The 22467-nt window shown below is 38.0% G+C and overlaps 1 protein-coding gene across 1 annotated transcript in view; it reads left to right on the top strand.

The window, feature by feature from the left end:
• Positions 1–20050, top strand: part of FNDC1 (fibronectin type III domain containing 1) — a 56727-nt gene extending 36677 nt beyond the window's left edge. The window contains exons 9-20 of the mRNA XM_053458790.1: positions 513–631; positions 4122–4233; positions 4924–5328; positions 6734–6790; positions 7597–7749; positions 8258–8488; positions 10902–11010; positions 16138–16217; positions 16321–16350; positions 16610–16771; positions 17825–17947; positions 18912–20050. Coding sequence (XP_053314765.1) covers positions 513–631; positions 4122–4233; positions 4924–5328; positions 6734–6790; positions 7597–7749; positions 8258–8488; positions 10902–11010; positions 16138–16217; positions 16321–16350; positions 16610–16771; positions 17825–17947; positions 18912–19027 — 1697 coding nt within the window. The 3' untranslated portion in view covers positions 19028–20050. The remainder of the gene's footprint in view (positions 1–512; positions 632–4121; positions 4234–4923; positions 5329–6733; positions 6791–7596; positions 7750–8257; positions 8489–10901; positions 11011–16137; positions 16218–16320; positions 16351–16609; positions 16772–17824; positions 17948–18911) is intronic.
• The last annotated feature ends 2417 nt before the right edge of the window (positions 20051–22467 follow it).

Below are 22467 nucleotides of genomic sequence, written 5' to 3'. Positions count from 1 at the left end.
CCCCCGGCCCAGCACGCCCCTGGGAACAGATGATTGTTATTATGTTCTGATATTTAAAATTCAAAGAGGGTATACTTTCTTTTTCACACAAAAAAGAAAATATGTTATGTAAGTTACATACAGTTGCATTTAAGTGTAAGAATAAGGGTCGATGATAATCAGAAATACAAAAAGTAGGATTCATGTTGTGGCAGTAATGAGCAAAATTTTCAGAACGGGTAACCTTAGATGGTGGCTAGTTCTCAGCTGAACTAGTCTAGTATCATACAAATTCACCAGGTATGTTATTTTCAATATCTGCAAGTGAGGCTTTTATTTGATGGTTTGATTTTTGAATTACAGTTTGACATTTGCCATTATTTGATTGATAAATGCATCACATGTTTATTGCATCAGGTATATGGCAGATTCTTTGCTTTGCAACAGTTTTGTTCTGTGGAAGGAAACTGTGGATTCAGAAAATGTCTTTCTGTAGTGAATTAATCACAAGTTTCTCTATTTATGTGATGCAGGTAATAACGGAAGACCGTATCTGATGTCACGAGGGAATGGGAACAGGAATGTGCCAGCCTCTAGCAACGGGAACCTTAATGGACAGAGGATGATTTATGGTCCTGAAGGAACAAAGTGGGTAGGGCAACCTTCTTTACAAATTATGAGCAGCTCCCTCTGTACATTTGTAATGCAACAAAATATTTATGTGATGTGTTCTTCCTTGAAATATGCTGGCAAGTTAGAAAAAAATGATCTGCCTGCTTCAAAAATTGGCCACATAACCAAATTACTAATTCCCTGTTATAGAAACATAGAAACATAGAAAGTGACGGCAGATAAGAGCCAGAAGGCCCATCCAGTCTGCCCAACCTCTGAGTACTCTCCTTTAGTACTTGCCCTTATCCTATATCTAGCTTGGCATTATGCCTATCCCATGCTTGCTTAAATGACTTTACTGTATTAACATCTACCACTTCCACTGGGAGGCTATTCCATGCGTCCACTACCCTTTCCGTAAAGTAATATTTTCTGATGTTACCATTAAACCTTTGCCCCTCTAGTTTATGCTTGTGTCCTCTTGTTGTGGTTTTATTTCTTCTTTTAAATAAACTTTCTTCCTTTACTTTGTTGATTCCCTTTAAGTATTTAAATGTTTCTATCATATCCCCCCTGTCCCGTCTTTTTTCCAGGCTATATAGGTTAAGATCCTTTAACCTGTCCGGGTAAGGTTTATTTTGTAATTCATAAACCATTTTAGTAGCCCTTCTCTGCACTTTCTCCAACATATCTATATCCTTCTGGAGATATGGTCTCCAGTACTGTACACAATACTCCAAGTGAGGTCTCACCAGTGATCTGTACAGCGGCATGAGCACTTCCCTCTTTCTACTGCTAATACCTCTCGCTATACAACCAAGCATTCTGCTAGCATTACCTGCTGCTCTACTGCATTGTCTACCTACCTTTAAATCCTCAGAAATAATTACCCCTAAATCCCTTTCCTCACACGTTGAGGTTAGGACAGTACCAAATAGTCTATACTCTGCCCTTGGGTTTTTATGCCCCAGGTGCATTACTTTGCATTTATCCACGTTAAATGCCAATTGCCACAGCTCTGACCATTTTTCCAGCTTACCTAGATCGTTTGCCATTTGGCTTCTTCCTCCAGGAACATCAACCCTGTTGCAAATTTTTGTGTCGTCGGCAAATAAACATACCTTTCCATCAACACCATCTGCAATATCACTAATGAAAATATTAAAGAGAATGGGTCCAAGTACAGATCCCTGAGGTATCCCACTGGTAACAAGACCTTGTTCTGAATATACGCCATTGACTACAACCCTCTGTTTTCTGTCACTCAGCCACTCCTTAATCCATTCAACAACATTGGGATCTAAACCCAGAGATTGCAGTTTATTTATAAGTCTTCTATGTGGGACAGTGTCAAAGGCCTTACTGAAATCCAGATACGCAATGTCTACTGCACCACCTTGATCAAATACTTTAGTCACCCAATCAAAAAAATCAATAAGATTTGTTTGGCAAGATCTTCCTGAGGAAAACCCATGTTGTTTTTGATCTTGAAAGCCATGTGACTTCAGATGTTCAACAATCCTTTCCTTTAACATTGTTTCCATTAATTTTCCCACTACAGATGTAAGACTAACTGGCCTGTAGTTGCCCGACTCCTCCCTACTGCCTTTTTTGTGTATAGGCACAACATTCGCTACTTTCCAATCCCCAGGGACAACTCCCGTTACCAATGATTCGTTAAATATATCAGTTAACGGTTTTGCTAGTACACCCCCAAGCTCTTTTAATAACTTGGGGTGTATCCCATCAGGCCCCATCGACTTATTTGTCTTTACCTTAGACAACTGAAGTAAAACCTCCGCCTCGATAAACTCACATATTTCAAATGATTCAGTCTTTTTTCCCAACTGAGGTCCCATTCCATCATTCTCATCTGTAAAAACTGAACAGAAATATTATTAACAAGAACTGCAGGGCTTGCAGTACATGTCTATATTATCCCTAATAAAAATCCAATTTAAACATACCTGTCACATGATATCTCATATCTCCTTAAATATAATAACTATTCATGACAACTGTCGTCTCTAATGATGTCATATCATGATGATCCACCCCAGAAGGACATTGCTGCACCGGTTATGTATAATTGGAAAGATAGTGATTTATGATACTCAGTCAGTGCCCACAATTATGTCATGATGTAATCGTCTTTGATGGATACGTTTGTTGATATATACTAATATTGTATTATGAACATACCTGGGAACATCCAGGCTCCCCCTACCCAGAGCATCTTCAGATGGAGTGGCTTTATAATGGGCAGGAATACTTAAATGTCTCTCCTGTGTCTGGTATATTACCCATTGTGATGATGAACCACTAAAGACTGCGCTCCAAGTGTGGATTATATCAAATGCGAAACACCCATCCTCCCTAAGTCTTTTAAATTGTTCTTTCTTGTTGTCTTTCATCTTTCCATCTATTGATGTTTCTCTGCTATTTTTTTTCTTTCCTGCAGACTCCATCCCTCACCTTTGTCTTTTTTGTTACCCACCCAACTATTTATTTCAGTTTGCAAACTGCCTCCAGAAATGCCTTTTAACCCTCTATACTCTTCTTTTTCTCTTTCTTTCTTTCTTTCTTTCTTTCTTTCTTTCTTTCTTTCTTTCTTTCTTTCTTTCTTTCTTTCTTTCTTTCTCAAACCTTTTCTTTTTGCGTTTTCTCAAATATGTTTTTATTACCATTTACCCATTTATCGCCATTCTCCGTTTCCTGCTTCTTTCTTTCCTGGTCACATTTTCATTTCTCAACTCATTCTTTCAAGCTGTTAAAATTAATATTTAAATAAATATCTAAATAAATTAAGGGGTACCCTAAGCTTTAATGCAACGTGTGTCAGTCAGTGGAAAATCTCTGACCTCCCCCAATGGATCACTACCATGCTGATATGCGAAGGTCTGGTTCAGTTTACCTTTGGAATCCTCCCTTAATATTCTTCATGCTTAGTGATATCAGAGTCTTGACTCTTGACAGTGTTTTACTAAACAGCTGTGTTTCATTAGAACAACATCACAATATACATATCTTTGAAGAAGTAGTAAAATGTGTAAGTGATCCATAGCAAGTTTTTCTTAATTGTCCAAATAAATCATCACATTTTTATTGATAATAAAGATGTTATGGTCTTGCTTTGTAAAAATGATTAAAGAACATCAGTAAGACATTTTCTTTAGGTTAGGATCAAACTGCAAATTTAATCTTCTATCAGGGAATGTATAATTACCTGCTATTATTTGTTGCTAGGAACATTTAACAACTGCTATAAATAATTATACTAAACAGTCAATAAAAATGCACTTTATTTTAATTATACTGGTTTTAAGAAATTTCATCTGGCTGTTCTATTGCTAACGGTTTCAATGGTGATTTTGTTTCTGGTTACTAGTAATGCCATGTTTTTTTTTTCTTCAAAATGGATGTCAACGTACTGAAGAAAGTGGTCATCCTATATACTTTATTACTAACATAATTATTCTTACAAAGACATAGTATAAAAATAAGGGCATTTGCCATATGTTTCATTTTAGGTTGTAGATCTGAATCGTGGATTAGTTCTTAATACTGAAGGACGATATCTTCAGGATTCTCACGGAAAACCTCTTCGTATAAAGTTAGGAGGAGATGGGAGGACCATTGTTGGTAAGTAAGTACACAATAATTATCATTCCCAATAATCTCAATTTCCATAATATTATTCGTCCTAATGCAAACCATACCATTACTATTCTTATGAAGTAGCAGATGACTAACTGACCAGATGATATCCAGCATATAGTTATCTCATTCTTACCCATCATTAGGTCATTATTCTGTTTACCTTTAAGTTCCCATTATTTATTTTTTGGAGCTACTAGACACCCTCTGATAACATTTCATTAAAGGGACAGTTAAGTGTCCCTGACACCTCCACACGATAATGAACTCTGTGAATATGCATTCTTCCAAAATAAATATATGTATTAGGCCGAGCACCTATCCTGCAGGACATTTAACTGGGGCAACTACAACACAAAAACGTAAAGGTAACATGCAGCACGGCATATGATGGCTGGAGTGTCCTTTTAATCTATCCACCACCCCCAGGTTGTTACAGGTCATTGTTTTTCAAGATACTTTCCAACCTTCTCACTCAGTGCCAGGTTTCCTTATGTCATTTATCATTAACAACATTACATGTTGCAATACAATATGCTTAACAGAGCGGACTTACTTCACTAGCACTATTCTGCCATGAATGCATATAAGATTTTAATTAATAATTGCTCAATGAATCAAAGCCAATGGAGTTCAACTCGCAGACATGTCTATTTTTTTTCTTTGTAACGACAGACCTACAGGGTACCCCAGTTGTCAGCCCTGATGGGTTACCTTTGTTTGGAAATGGAAGGTTCAGTAAACCATTAGCCAGTCCACAGGATAAACCAGTTCTGAGTCTAGGAGGAAGACCACTGAGGGGTCTTGAAGTGGCAAGAACCACCAGAATCCCAACAACAAGAATGACAACAACTCTTCCTACCACAACAACCACCACAGCTACAACCACGCTCCCAACCACCACATTACCTACCACCACCACCACTACTACGACACCTGAACCAACAACTGAACCAACAACTGTGCCTACAACAGAAGAGATCCCATACCCAACCTGTCCTCCAGGATCTTACACACAATATGATGAGGAAGGAAACCTTATTATGGGCCCTGATGACAAGCCTGATTGTTATGAAGAAGGTATTATATTTTTCTTCTCTGCAGTAGAAAATTTTAAACACATCTGTGATTTGTAAAACAAAACATTTGTAAAACAACACGTTAATTTTTTTTGGCCTATGGTCTTTTGACCATCCTCTCATTTTTAATGTAGAGTTTTGTGCTACTTATAGTGATGAACTAGCTAATATCAGTGATTCTTTTTTAATCTGTAAAATGAAAATTGACATGGTCCTACAGAACAGTTGTCAGTTTAATATCTGGCATTACTCTAGTTACAAGAACCTATTCATATGTGTCTGATACTGTCCATGGCGGTCTTCTCCTTGAGGCAGAAATATATTCATCTATGGCACTGCCCTAGGCCATCAGCCGACCCCTCTGGCATCCTTACTGTTGGGTGTCCGGATATATTGTCATATAAGAGTGTTCTGCTTGCTAAGCATGTGTGGAAGGAATCTATCGAGAACTGCAACGACTAGGCATCTGTGATCTCCATTTTAACAGGAGGCCTGATCGCCTAATAGGTTGCCTGGCTTTCTATTATGCGACCGCGACTCTAATCCTGTTGGCTTTGGCCGGTATACGCAGCTGGTGTATTAATAACTAGGTTGTCCTGGGAAACTACACTCTATTGCATTACATGTATTTATGCACACAATTAACACAAATATCATTTTCACTTCTGTTGTTGCATTTTAATGAATACCTGGAAGCTTCTCAGGTTACCCCGGGCAGGCTACCTAAAGATCTTCCTCTTCTGGGAGAAGGGCTTCTTAGGGGTAGGGTTAACTGCTTGTGTAGGCAGGGGTAGCCTTTTGTTGGGCCGACTTACCTGCACATCATGGGTGGGGATAGCCATAGAAAACCATGAGTGGGAGGAAAGGTGGGCAGGGAGTGGGCCTGGCTAAAGGCTGCTACCTCTGCTTAGTGAAAAAGAGAAGTGCCCAGGAAACAGCCAAGTATGGTAGGGTAACGAAAAGGTCCCTTTTAGTTTCTTTGTATGGGTTTCAACGTTAACAGCTTGGTATTGAAAGTAACACTTTCTGTAGATGAGCCAAAATTTTGCTTGGTTGTAAACTTTATTCATAATGTGTATTCACTTAGGGTGATTTTATTAAACTGATAAAATTATCTGGAAAATAGCTTATACGATTTAGCATTTATAAATTGAAAGCACTTTGGATAATAAAGTATAATAACCGAAATGAGTTAAAACAAGATGAACATTAATTAGGGCTATGGGGGGGGGCCTCAGCATGAGCAGATTTATTTTGAAAAGGAAAGTTATTCATGAGTGTTCTAATACCGTATATTCAAACATTGATGCAATGATTCATTTAATTAAAAAAAAAACAATGTTTTAATACTGTTTTTCAAGATATAAAATATGTTTCAACACACATTTTTCATTTTCTCTACACAGACAGCTTCTCTGGTCAAGATTTTATTGTTTCCACTGAGGCAGCAGAGACTGTTACAGGTACAATGAATTTCCGTTTGCATAAGAGTCGCATTTATTAAAATATATTATAAAATGTTTTTTATTAAAAAAAGCAAACCATTGAGCTCTATTGTTCTTATGACAAAAGCCAACGTCTGTTAAATGTTTTATTATTTAACTGCTCATATTAGATGTGTAGGTTGTAGGCAATGTTTAACGCTTGGCCAACAGCTGGAGTTTTAGTTGTATGAGTGGTAAGCCCCCTTTGGAAAGAATACAGACAGTTAAGCATCCTTTACATCTCCCATAATAAATATACAATTGAAGCAGATATCATACGTAAGTGACCAATAACTGTTTAACTTGGGTTGCTAAATACTGTCATCACAAAAAAATTATTCCATTTGCTTAAAACGTGGTTTGGTACAACGTTTAAAAAGAAGTTTTCTTAAGACCGCTATAAAACATCGGACCATAGTAATATTTTATACTTAACCAGCATTGTTTTGCATAAAGAGACATTGTTTTACATAAAGAGACGGTTTACTGTGCCTGACAGGCTCCCTAAAGAAGAATGCATATCCTGCAACACAACATTTAAAGGGACTACATAGCTATCCTATGCTTTAAACTGCACATGATTACAAGATGGTTTTCTCAACAAGATATTGTTATACAGCTTGCATGAAACATGTATTTCATGTTAATTGCCAAAAAGGTATTTTCTGATATCACAGTTGTGGTTATTAAAAAGGCGGCAAGATACGTGTTTTTAAAGTATTTCCTTTAAAATAGTACAGTTACTTACAGTAACAAGTAAAAACATAATTTGCTTGTGTATACAGATTATGAAATAATAAAGACAACTCAACCGCCGGTGAAAATAACACCACCACCACCACCACCACCACCATCTTTCACAGAGGAGTCGGAAATTAAATCATTTGGCACTAACTTGGTGTCAGAATATGATGTTGCCGGAAAGAAGAGATTCACAGGTGGGTAGTTGTAATATATTATTCATCTTTAACCCCTTAAGGACCAGGCTGTGTTTTACCGCTCTCCGCAGCGGTCACAATGCGTCCTGGGGTAAGTGTTTGGTGTCGCAACACCATTGAAGTTTAGGAGGCGATTGTTGATCGCCTCCTAAACGTTTAAAACGGGCGTCGGCCGCCATACAGAGTATGGCGGATTTTGACGCCCATGGAGAGGGGCCAGATATGGCCCATGATGCCGATCTCGGTGTTGCTGAATGCCTCGACATTGCCTAAGCTTGTTTAAGACTCATGACGTGTCAGGCACGTCATAGGTCATTAACTGACCGTTTTGCATGACGTGCCTGACCCAGCAATGGACGTTAAGGGGTTAACAATTGCTCCATATGTGTACAATGACGTATTAAGAAATATATTTATTAATATGCTAAAATTCCATTGTATTCGCTCTCTACTAACATCACTCGGTATTCTTTTTTGTTGACTTAATATGCTGTATTTATATTTTCAGCACCTTATGTGTCATACATAAGTAAAGATCCAAACACTCCCTGCTCACTGACAGATGCTCTTGACCACTTCCAAGTAGAAAATTTAGAGGACATCATACCTAAGGATTTCAAAGAGGGAGTTTTACCTCCCCAGAATATATCCTACAACATCACTGTTGTGGCTGTAGAAGGCTGCCATTCCTTCGTCATTCTAGATTGGGCCAAACCCAAGAAGGGAGATTTCATCACAGGTACCGTTTATGTAAATAGCAACTTTCTGCTGAATACTACCATCATTAAATTGTAGACTAATGCCCAGGGGTGTTTTATGAATGGGCCAGTAATTCACCGCTTGAAAAATGGTCAGCTATACTCGCAGTTGGTTTGCTGTTCCTGCTCATAGTCTTGTGTCTAGGAGGTAAGATGCTCTATAAGCACAGGAGTAAGCATGCTAGATAATCTGTCTCTGATTGAAATACAATACATGTGATATGGAATTTACTGTTTAAGAAAAAATTCCATGTAAGATATATATATATATATATATATATATTGTGAGATAGGTCAGGGATCGCCCCTCGCTGAGGGCAAGGGACAAGTGCCCGTCTTCATTCAAACCAGGCAAACAGCAGTACATTCGTGCAATCTGACACAGGGTCAGGTTTATTAGAAAGGTTGCAAAGACAAAAGAAATATGACAACACAGCAACAAAAGAAATACCTTGCCTGTCCGGCACTTACTATACAAGGGATATCCCTCACTACCAGCTGGAGAGCTTGTCTCTGCCAACTTAACAATAATATGTCCAGCAACCTTTACTCACTTTACTCAAATGTCTCTCCCACAGACAGGCTTTCTGTGTCCTCAGCCAGAGAGCTATCTGCCCGCCTGGTTTCCCTTTTATATCCGCCCTCTCATTCACCTACATTAATCATCTAGCAGGTGGAAGACTCTGGTGTTACTTCACATAGGAAAGGAATCTAGGAGAAACATACCTCCCTTCCACCACCAATCCTATATATAATTAAATTTATCACTCTATCAGGAGTCCAGGAGTTAGTGACACGCTCAAATCCACAAACAAATATGCTTTGGTGCCTCCATTGATCAAATAGAAGCTGGGAAAGCAGAAGAGCAGCATAACTCATGGGACTTTTTGCCTTTATTTATATAGCAAAAAAAGTGAAATGTTGACATTTCTGTCCTCAAGACAAACTACACAGAAGTATAAAAAAAAACCATTATATATAGACATATAGGCCACCCCTCTACTAATTGTACAAACCCTGTTAATTATCAAAAAAACATTGTTTAAAATCCACAGCAAGAAGGTTAGTAACCATGTAGAAAACACCAATACAGTTCTCACTTTGCAAGAGGAAAGAAAGAGAGAGAGAGAGGCAGTGAGGGAGAGAGAGAGTAACATAATTGCAAAATAGTTTTCTAATGATCAATTTGATTTTTAAACTGAAACTTGGATTAGCTAACACAAAGTGCCATTGGAACACAGTTTTTTATAACTAGAGTGCTGAGCCAAAAATAGGGCACTCATTTTTGAAATTTTAGTACTATATTTTGAATTTACACGTGTCCATAACATTGTTTTACACTTTTCTGTATGAAGAAACAGAACATATGCCGTTCGTAATGTAATATACCAAATGCTTAACTGATCACTATATGAAGTAAAAAGCTAATTTAAAGAATCGTGGAAGTTAGCCAATATATGTCATACTGCTAAAATAATCTTATCTCTGTTCTTCAGTCTACCCAGAACTTCAGAAAATGTAATTTATGAATGTTATCAAATGTGATGTAATGTAAGAGGAATCTGGAACATGTCAAAATTCTGGGAATTTGGATAAAAGGTGCTCATTTCCTGTGACAGTCCACAGTGACAGTAGGGTTTCTGTGGATTGGAAATCTTCTACCAATCTTCCTAATCGCCAAACACCGAAATGCACATTATTCTGCATATGTAGATAATATTATGATAAAGACTTGGAATGTAAGATAACAAATAGTTAATCTTGTTCTGGCCTCTTGCTGTTTGCATTCATAAGGGTTCTGTTTCCCTTTCCTTACATCAAAGAATAGGAAGCACTCTTCAATAACTTGCATGCACCTTTATTACCAAAGAGGAAATTCTGAAAGTCATGAACTTGAGAATTTATTAGTCATCGCTTTTCAGTACTGTATTTACGACCCTAACTATATATCTATAAACCTCCCATGAAAACACTTTCCAGATGTGGAAGTATGCCAATGCAGGGTTGCTTTCATTAACCCCTAGAAACCTAGAGCCACTCCTGTTCATAACACATCTATATTAAAGCATCATTATTAATATTGTTTGGACAAAAGTGGGGTGGCCAACAGGTTCATTGTAGTCTATTGAAGAACCATATTTCACATACAATATACAGATGGGGAGCTACCCTTGTCTATCACTGTTCTAATTGAAAATATAACATCTGTGCATGAGAATAACATGAGACAGTTCAGGTAAGAAGTGCTCTTGAGATAGGGTCTATGAAAATATATTGCATGGAGAGCAATTCCTCTCTTTTTCAGTTCTTAGTCATTATCTTTCTGCAGCAAATGCTTCACCCTAATAAGAAATAACCAAGAATAATAGTCTTGGTTTCTTGTCACACTTACAGGATACCTGGTCTACAGTGCTTCTTATGATGACTTTCTGAGGAACAAGTGGTCGACTCGAAATGCAGCAGCAACCAGTTTCCCTGTAGAAAACCTGAAGCCCAACACAAGGTATCATATCTTGTCCAATGATCAAATTGACAGTTCAGCAAATTGTTTCAATACTTGTCATTTATTTAACCCCTTAATGACAAAGCCCGTACATGTACGGGCTCAAAATGCGTTGTTTTCAATGGGTTTTCGGACCACCCATTGTCCTTAAGGGGTTAATAACCATAAGTTTTTGGTGCTCATTGTCTTTGCTCTTCCACTGTGCCTGTGTTGGAAGCATATTGTCTCACGGACTTTACTTTAGATTGTGAAATACCAGAGTACCCCTTTCTGTATGAGTAACTGGCCTAGGTTACCATATCTGGGAACATGGCAGGTCAGGCTACCAAGAGCGCTCACTCTTCTGAGGGAGATGCATTGGAGAGGTTATGAAGCTAGCCACACACAGGTATGGGGCTAGCTGCTATTAAGGGCGGCACTAGCCCACACAGCATCAAATAGCATAATAAACAATATTAGTAACATATTGGCAATGGTAGACATACAGTGATATTATCCTTGGCCTATGGTGTATTCCTCAGAATTGTGTAATATACAATACATTTGATAGATTTAACAAGGTACTCTATTACACATATGAGTTAAGATTAGATTAAGTCATTCTGGGAGCAAATCAGAGACATTCTTAGAGAATTAACAGATAACCCTCCACTGTTTAGACCAGAAAGTTACCTGTTACATCACACCGATGGACTAATCTCTCACTACTACAAATCTACAGTTAAACACTAACTAAATGCCCCCAAACTCTTCATCCCCTCACGTGAATGCCCCACCTCTACATCCCTGAGGGACTGAGTGATTAAAGCGGAAGAGATCCGTTCCTTTGAGGAGCTCTCACAGACCTCTGATAATCAGATGAAAGGAGTGCCGGTTTGTCAGCGGGGGACTCAGGTAATACGGACGGTTGCCGTTTCCGGACCTGATCCCCCCCCTTTTCTCCCACCTGGCTCTCCCCCTGGGATTTACAGCTCACTTAAAATTGTGGTGGGGAGGTATTAAGAGGATTGTATAAAGGAAATACATGTGGCATGTACCTACAGCATCCGGAAGACTTGTAAAATATATGAAGACATATAAACATACCCAGAACTTTGTAAAGCAGGCAGCTTACACCTCTAGCTACTCCTCTGAGACATTTGTACCCTGAAATGTATGCTCCTAAATTGTATTCCATTTACAAAATTAATAAAAAAATATTTTCACAAAAAAAAAACAAAAAAACATTTGATAGATTTAGAGCTCACCACCTGTTGGAACAGTTAGTGGGAGACAAATCTGCTGTGTGTGGCTGGTCTCCTAGGATAATTTATGACAACATCTGCTGACTTCGTTTAGATGGACTCCACATCTATCTCAAAATCATGTAACTCAATAGTTGGTACACAGAGAGTTAAGCAGTTAACCTTCTGAGCATAAAATAGATGGAAATTTATTTGAAGACGGATTTAGTCACTATTAAAGTTAATTTGTGATATTGGAAGTACAACATTCCCACACTTACAGTCTATCCATTCCACTTTCACTGCCAAATAGAGACGGATGATGGAGATACAATATCATTGTTATCTGTTTTTTACAATGAAAATTAATGGAAGAACCAGGTTTCAGGAAGTTCAGTGCTATAAATTTTAGTTTAGCAAAAAAAAGTGGACACTCAACATTCACACAATATAACAGCAAAAGTCATTTTTGTAAGAAGCAGATCTTCACTTTTCAACTGTGATTTTAGCAGTGATTGCAGGAGTTGTGTTTACTTGTATGTTTATTTATGATTATGTACTGTGTGTGGAGTAACTATTAGATTCAGCTCTGATTTTGAGTGGTGTGAATTTTGTACCTATTCACAAAGTGCCCCTGTCCTATCACTAGGGCCAAATCTATTTTGGACACCGAAATAGAGATCATATGCTGGTATCTTAGACACTCAAAAGTTCAATATTAAGTCTATGCTTCTAGCAGTATTTTTCTGATGTTTGGAAGAACTCAAATAATGGCCAGGTAGGTCATTTGTGAATGAATTTTTGCTACGTAACTGTAACAAAACATATGGCCTTTTCTACAGTCTTTACAGAAGATGAAAAAATGTTTTTCAAGTAAAAAAAAAAATGCTAGAGTCCCCACCTATTTATTTTTATGACCTGACTAGTCCTTTAATTTGTGTAAGGTTTGCCACAATGTAGGTGTTATGTTTGAAAGTAAGTAGATCCAACATTCTTTGCATTCAAGCTATTTGCCCTGCAGATGATACATTCAATTGAATGCATGTGCAGAATAGTCATCACAGCCACCTTTAGCGCTGCGTCGTGTGAGAGTTTCAGGTGGTCTGGAAGAAAGACTCAAAGTGCACATAGTGTGACATATGCCAAGAGCTATAAATTCATACCTGAAGTAAAATGTGAAGTAAAAAACACATAACATATGACTACCACAAACTCTGCTAAAGGCTGGTGGTAGAATTAGTGCATGGAAATATTTAAAATACCACCATTTGCAATACCTTCTAGTTTTGAAAGATGTATTATTTGATCAGAGTAAATTGAATTGGTCGGCTTTAAATATGTCCCAAATAGGACATGAGGGCAGGATTACCAGATTTGGAAAAACTGGTTTTGAAATAGCAAAATGCTACCTATGCTTATTGCTCTATAACGTGCAAAAAGAAAAAACATTGGACATTTCTAAACTCAGGACAAATATTAGAGTCTATTTTTCAATATTTTTTTAAAAAAGAAATTAAATGATATGATCTAAATAATGGTATCTAAAGAAAGCCCTTCTTGTCCTGTAAAAAACCCCAAAGTATAATTTGTCTAAGAGAGAAAAATTTCAGCTCATTATGAGTACTGCAAACATGTTAAAACAGCCTCAGTCCCGAAAGGTACAAAAAGAAAATAACAGCCCGGTTCTCAAGGAGTTAAGGACCAAACTAAATGTATACTGATAAAACGTTAGAAAATGATCTTGGCAAATAAAGGAACATTTGGATAAAGACCTCATTATGCCTTTGGTGTATAACACAAAAAAAATATTTCAACAAGTAATACAAGTCAAAATTACAATTAACAGGTGTTTTTCAGTTATGATTGAATTGGTTTTTTTCTAAAAATGATGGGAAGTAAAGCATAAGATGAACGATAAACACAATAAAGCAGTCAACAGCCAGCCAACAATTTGCTACGCAGAGAAAATCTTATGTACAGTAATAATATTATTATATAATGTAAACTTGGCCTGACTTGGCTATGCTTTTGCCAAATCGTGCAAAATTCATATTAAATCATTCAGTTACTTTGTGGGAAATAATGGTCAAGTTAGACATTTCTCATCTGTGCACTACAATTTGTTCAAGTTTTGTAAAAGAGAGGAATGCAGTCTACTTTTCTCTAGCTGTTTAGTTTGGGTTATGGGAGTTGTTGTTCAATAACATTTAGGGAAGTTGCCAATAGGAGTGAACACAACTAATATGTATATGTGTGATGCAGCTGTGTAAAAAAAGTGAGAGGGGATAAAAACTGGAAAGACATGAGAAAACGCTAAGTAAATCATGTTGTGGACATCTGTTTTAGGGAAAAATATATTAAATATTTTGGCATTTTTCGCCAAATGCTGGGTCCAGAAAAAAACACTTTGCCACTGAACTTGTAAAATATATTTCTTAATTTGGTGTGTTGTGTTAATATTAGTTGGTAGGAATTGTGATTATAAAGATTGTCCCTCAAATTTGTATATATATTTTATTTATTTTTAAGGTTTTTTGCATAGATTCCAATGTAGTTTACTGCATGCAAATGGGAGTATACATTCTTTGGTTACCGTATTGGCTCGGATATAGGCCGCACCCGAATATAGGCCGCACCCTAAAAGTTAGGTGCTTTTTTAATGAAAAAAGTTTCTGCCCCTCCCCCCCGAGATATGCTGCCACTCTATCCCCCCCCGAGATATGCTGCCACTCTACCCCCTCAAGATATGCTGCCACTCTACCCCCCCGAGATATGCTGCCACTCTACCCCCTCAAGATATGCTGCCACTCTACCCCCCCGAGATATGCTGCCACTCTACCCCCCGAGATATGCTGCCACTCTGCCCCCCCGAGATATGCTGCCACTCTGTCCCCAAGATGTCCCCCCCCCACCAGACTTACTGTTGCAGACTCCAAGGGGTCTTGCGGAGCCAGCGGGGGACATCTACACATAACACATATTCAACTTCCGGTGCCGGCACTTCCGCCGTGGGAAGTACCGGCAAGGAAGATTGTTCGCGCAGACGTTCACCGGCAGCGGCGATGCGAGCAGAAACAACCTCCGCTGCCGGCACGTCTGCAAGATGTACTTTAAAAATCTCCCTTGCCGGGACTCCCCCGTGGGAATTCCTGGCAAGGGAGATTGTTAAAGCACATCGTGCAGACGTGCCGGCAGCGGAGGCTGTTTACGCACATCGCCGCTGCCGGTGAACGCGTGCGTGATGCTCTTAGACAATCTCCCGTGCCGGCACTCCCCCCGTGGGAAGTGCTGGCAGGGGAGGCTGTCTGAGCACATCCGAGAGTAGGATACAGGTCCCCTGCACTGCTGCGGGGGATCTGTATCCTAACCCCGCTGCCTGCCCGGCGCCCGGGACTGCATTTCCCGGCCGTCGGGGGCTAGACCCCGAATATAGGCTTAAAGTGGGGGAAAAAAGTGCGGGCTATATTCGAGCCAATACGGTACTGACACAAATGAGTCTGCTGTCATTTTAGAACTTGCATTGCTGTCTCTACTTAAATCAGGAAGACAATTATATGTATGCTAGCAAAACCTCAATGCTCAGATATCATATATGTCATTGGCTGCTGGTATCCTCATCAATTTCTTGTACATGCTCAGTATGTCTACTATTCTTCTGAATGAAAGATGAGCACCCATCTCCCATTTAGTATAATAGTAGACCTACTGAGCATGTGCAAGAAGTATACTGTGGTATGTTCCTTGCTTTCAGAAGAGACAGCTGGGGGTGGAGTGTAATGAGAATTGCAAAATTAGGTGTGCAAATTTTAGTTTTATGTCAAAACCCCCCAATATTTATTATTTTTGGCAGTACAAACCTTTGGGTATTTGTATTTATATAATATGACACTTTTATCCTCTATAGGTATTACTTCAAAATTCAAGCAAAGAATCCCTATGGGTTTGGACCAGTGAGCCCCTCTGTGTCATTTGTTACTGAATCAGGTACACACTTTGATATAAGTATACACTGAAGAAATGGAGACTTATTATTATTGCACATTTGAATATATTTGTGACTGTTGATTATTTTCCTTTAATTTTGCAGATAACCCATTACTTATTGTGAGGCCTCCAGGTAATATATGTCTGTCTGTCTGTCTATCTATCTATCTATCTATCTATCTATCTATCTATCTATCTATCTATCTATCCATCCATTTGAGCCGTAACTAGGGACCTTTGCGTCTGGTACAAGGTTGCATTAATGTTAAATTTGCTTTCTAAATAGAAGGCAAGTAATACCATCGGCTCAATTGTTTACCACAAGACTGTGGTAAACAGTCTGGGACTGTACAAAATAAGCAAATTATTTATTTTTATTTTCTTTTTTGAAGGTGGTGAGCCAATATGGATCCCCTTTGCATTCAAGCATGATTCTAGTTTCTCTGGCTGCAATGGCAAACAATATGTCAAGAGAACATGGTACAGAAAGTTTGTTGGTGTTGTCCTGTGCAATTCCTTGAGGTATAAGATTTACCTAAGTGAAAATCTACGAGGTAAGACAAGAATGTAAAAAATTTTTATTTTAATTTCTAATGTATTGATTATCTAGTGGTAATGCCCAGGACCATAAAGCCAACTTGGTTCCAGCACAAGAAAGCATGGCCTGTGTGGCAGAAATAGGGCTGATACTGTTTTATTATTATTTCTTCAGATGTGAAGGAACTGGAGGCAGATCTCTCTGTCACAGCTCCCTTGCAGTGCGTTGGTCTTTGGAATTAAAGGGGGAATATGATGTCACATCATGCATACTTCTATGCAGCATATGCAGAGTTAAATCGGCTCCCTTACCTAGCTATAGTTCAGTTAATCAAGGGGAGAGAATGGAGAAGAATCTGGGGTTGAACAAATCATTCTCTTTCTCTGGATAGTTCTGAATGCTTGTAGGGTTGCTATGTACCTGGGTGTTCACATTAAATGTTTGACTTTCCCTCTCTTAGTAAGTAAACAAACTTGCTGGGCCTAGCAGCCGTGATGTAATGAAACAGATTGCAGGTGTGGAATTCAGCAGCATATTCCCACCAAGGGTAACTTGACCTAGGGAAACCCCTATAATACATTACCAGGGGCAGATTGCCCTATTGGGTGATCTGGCTCCCTGGTGAACCCTTGCTCTTCAGGCCTGTTGGGAAGATGTCTCTGGCAATTTGCCCCTGGCCCACTACATTTGTCTATGCTAAGCCAGCACAGCCAGCACAACCTACACAGTATCTCTTCTCCTGGCACCAGCTCTCAGCACAGAGTATGCAAAACACTAGAAAAAGACCCTCTCTGGAGGGGAGGCTGTGGCCAGGCCCTAAATCACAAAGACACCTGTCTAGTGGAACAGCTGAGAGATATGGTTGTTCTGGTCCAGATCCCTCTTTCCCTGCTCTAGGCAGCACCCTCAGCAGCCCATTCATGGCTACCATTTATACTACAGAGCACCAGGATATGGTGTGTCTTGAAGGTGCTCTTTTAATGCAGTCTGTGGAGGCTGTGTCCTCTGTAACTGGCCAATTGAGCAGCAGCAAATAATTTAAAATAATGTCTGTTATTTTTTTTTTCAGACACGTTTTACAGCATAGGAGATAGTTGGGGAAGAGGTGAGGATCACTGTCAATTTGTGGATTCATACATGGAGGGACGGACAGGACCACTTTCTGAAATAGACATACTACCAATGGTTGATGGTAAGTAAGGCTTTTCACTTGTGTCTTATTCCACTCAACTCATGGATTCCTTTGGTGCTAGAGTGTTTGCAGAATGTATTTATTATTATTTATTGAATTTATATAGCGTCATCACATTCCATACCACTGTACAATAGGTAAACAGGACATAACAAGTAGTGCATAGCATAACTATTTTGACTTATGCAAAAAGGTTGGGAGAGTCTTGCTCAAACAGGCTTAAAAAAAAAAGTTTTTTTACACAGATTGGTGAAACCCAGGCAGCAAGTGTGTGGGGACAGGATGATGATTTCACCATTTGCACTAAGGGAAAATGTTAAAGGTCTATTAGAAATGGGGGTGCGAGGATAAGAAGAGATTACATTTTATGAACTGTGCAGAGATACAGAGGAAAGGCAGTTAGTAACAGAGTTAAGAGAGAGTAAGAGAGATCATGAGATGATAGGTAGATCACCAGTATACAAGTTGTGCTGAAAGCCAAAATGGTAAAAATTAGCCAAGGAAGGTAGGTAAACTGAGAACAGAAGAGGCCTTAGAACTGAGCTTTGGGTACAACAGTTGAGAGGGGAGAGGAAGAGTCACTGGCAAGGGAGATACTAAAGGTGCAATCAGTAAGGTAGGATGTAAAAACACCGTCATAGAAACCAAGATTGTGAAAAAGTTTGAAGAAGAGGGTGCTCCATAGCGTCAAAAGCAACAGAAACTATGACAATAGAAAGTGATGGCAGATAAGAACCATTCGGCCCATCCAGTCTGCTCAAGCAATAATTTAGTTTTAAATGCTTTGTTTTGTACTTTTATAAAAACTTCTATAAAACAGCCTCTTGTCTTGCATTTGTGGGTGCATTTTGTTGATAGGTTTAAAATCATCCCTGTAATATCACTCTTTTCCTGTTGTAGGAAAAAAATAACATTTTACAATTTTCAAAAAAGCCACTAAACTTATTATTTTTTAAACTCACAGGCTATTACCGGCATTACATCCAAGAACCAGTGAAGTTTGGTCAAATTGGCTATGGAACTCCCCATAACTATGTTGGTTGGTATGAATGCGGAGTGCCCATACCAGGAAAATGGTAACCTACTGGTGTTCCTACCATGTTCTAAATATTTTCCAGAACATCTGCATGTAGAGAAGCTGGTGGTTATCCAACTGACTTGCAATAAAAGGATTAACAGCACTGGGTTGAAATGGACAAATATATATATATATTATTCTACATGCTTCAAGACAATATCAGACCAAAAACACTGTGTCAACGTGAATATTTGGTGCTGCTTCTAATACTTTCTAGAAGCCCAAGTAGAACTCTGTGTTCCGTTCTTTCTGCTTTGATACGCATATTGATCTGGTTGTATGGGATCCCACACTTAGTGAAAGCCCATAAGCCACGAAGCCAAACTTGGAATTATCTTCTAACTTGCAAGAATGACCTAAGCATGCTGTGCTTGCTTACATGTAAGCTAAACACTTACCATTGTTTTTAATGGAAATCATCTGCCATTAACCTCTGTCAACGTTTGATGCTTCAGAATTCAATCACGCTTATTTACTAGCTGCAAGTGGAAATCAGACAGTCGTCCTTTGAACATGCACTTGTTGGAGCTTTCACCCAGTCACGGTCTACATTGGATGTATGTTTGTCAGAATCAGAATTGTGTCAACATTACATGTGCACTACTTAAATGCAAATGCATCAGGGATAGCATTTATCTATAGCCAAAACATGTTCATGAGGTATTTTTCCATTTCCTGTTAAAGTATCATTGTGTTAGTCTTGATATATTATATTTCCCATCAGTATGTTGCCACGTCTTAAAATTAATTTGTCATATTTCCAGAATATTATACTATATTTTCCATTTCTATATAATCTATATAATGATGTATACAGATTAAAATATGCAATGTATTAGAAACCTACCTTTTTTGTATACCATGGGATCAACCATCTCAACTTCCTGTTCTAAGGATATGCATGATTATTCCTCCTCATTAAGTTATTTCGCCCCCTTTACTAAGTTGTTGTCCTTCTTAGGTGGCTCTGGCAGTCATTATAAGAGTAGAGTGAGGAGAATGGGAGATAAACTCAGGAAAGGAAATTAGCTATAATACTAGTTTTGCTACCTTTCAGTTACACATTTCCGCTTCCCCAGTGTAATAAATATAAATCAATTATTAATCTCCAAAAAATAGCTCCTTACATTAACACAAAATAACATTTACAAACCAAAAGCGCAAGCTACATTTTTAATAAATTGTCTTGTCCCCTTTAAAGGGTTTTCCCCTGAATGACACCATCGTGGAGTGCAAATCTTAATTTTGTGTAACTAGAAACCCTAACTAAAATGTAACAATAAAATATAATTATTGAAGACATTTAACAGATTTCAAACTGGATTTGATATTTGTTGGAATGTTTCAACATAGAACATAAAAAATGCAACAGAAACCGACCACCCCACTTTTCATGTTAATTGGGGTGTTAGTTAAGCTTGTGATGAGGACAAGCAGTTAACTGATGTCCTTTCTTTCTGAACCTAGCATTGGTTAGTCTAGGAAATTCTAACGGTGTTTAGTTTTGGATTATTTGTATTTTTAGTGCAGGTTAGTGCCTAGGGGTGATCAGCTTGATAGTCCGTTCATTGGTGACTTGCAATTTAGCTCATTTGAACATAGAATAAATTATCACCTTAGATAATTAACATTTTTTATTTTTGCACTATTAACTACATACGATTATTGCTCTTAAAAGTTGCAGTTGCATCATATTTTTTGAGTCCGATAGAGGACATTTTCCTGTTTTCCTTTAACACATTGTAGACTTTTACTGAGGTCTTAATACTAAATCACTGTAGAGACTGCAGGAGGTATGTATCAATGGCTGATGTATACAATCTGTTGTAGTCCATGGCCATCATGAGGGGAAAAAAAAAACAATATAAGTGTGGGATGCTGTTCCTGTGAATCCATCTAAAACAATTAAATATACACATAATACAAAAATATGTGGAAAGACAGATAGTGGTAGCTAATGTTAATTGAATAATACAGTGGGGCTGTGTATAAATGAGCTGCTAAATGTTATTGTGGTCACTTTTTATACACAATCTCATTTAACAATTGCAAAATATTGTAGACAATGAGATCATAAAAAAATCACACAACCCAGTTTTGAATGTGCTGATAAACCCAACTTACCTTGTACGGTGCTCTACAAAGCAGTCCATGTTTAAATTTTTGGCCAGTAAAAATTCTTGAGAACTTGATTTATAGTCAGTGATACAGAATTTTTAAAGAAAAAAGTTTTGTAGCTTTTAAAGCAGGAACGTGTGTTTCACAGCATGCCATCAAACCTCATAACATACAATATGTAATAAGATGATAACGGCATTAGAGCCATACCCTAAACCTATTTTCATGGTTTATAGTCACTAACTAGTAAACTCAGTGTGATTGCAGGTGAATAGTAAATTGCCTCTGGTATGTCATAAAAGATAATGAGTGCATTGCTTTCATTACGCTATTGTGACCAGATGGCTCTTTAGTCAGGACCACATGTAAAAATGCATCATCTTTGAATTATATATTTTCCATGTGTACCCGATTAAGTGAGAAATGGTCACCATGTTACACAAAGCAAAACATTGCATACAAAAAACAATTACAGCTATTATATAGAGATTTCTGGTCTCTTTATATTTAATCTCAAATACCCTATGAGTGGACAACATTTGGCATTCAAGTTCCAAATAAACTGTGATTTCTGCTATACTCTGAAAGCCATATACATACTGGCTAATGATTCTGGTACCTGTCAAGCCATTATAGCTACAGGACTATGAGCTTGCCAGCCTTTATAGTCCACATTAAATGACTTTCATATATACTATTCACTAGGTAGTGTCCTCTCTTACTGATACTAAGAAAAGTAAAAAGGTTGCTGTGTGCCTGTAAACATTTCTGGCATTGATAAAATACCTCCTAAGTTAAAAAAGGTACATGGGTGTTGGCTTCACTGTTGTTTTCTTACTTTGTTAAAATTCACTCAGTACCTGATCGGTGCTATAGCTTGTATCAAAGTGTAAAATTTGAAATCCAGTATATGTTCAGGGATTTGGACAATCCAGTTCACTTAAGTGCACAATAATATTTGCTCTGTATTATTATTATTTGAAATTAAACATATGTCAGAAAGAATGTATGTTTTTTGTGGGTTTATTTGTGCCGGTATTTGGAACAAAACAACAAAAAAATACATGTTGTGTATGTGTTAACTGGACAATATTCATTTTGTATGCTGATGGAAGAAAACATGTGGATATGCATAAAGATTCATTAGGGAACAATGTCCTTTAGCACCCAATCTCTTGTTTGGCCCTTAAGATGATATTATTAGGGATGGTTCTTTCCGTGACTGCCTACTTACATTTTTTTATGTGACACACAAAGTTGTTTAGGTAAATATTCCCAAAAGTGGAAATATATGACATGTTCCTTTTCTAAGTAATAGAAAACT

The sequence above is a fragment of the Spea bombifrons genome, chromosome 3, assembly GCF_027358695.1.
Source record: "Spea bombifrons isolate aSpeBom1 chromosome 3, aSpeBom1.2.pri, whole genome shotgun sequence".
In the NCBI taxonomy this organism is placed as follows: Eukaryota; Metazoa; Chordata; class Amphibia; order Anura; family Pelobatidae; genus Spea; species Spea bombifrons.
This window is presented reverse-complemented; position numbering and strand designations above follow the sequence as displayed.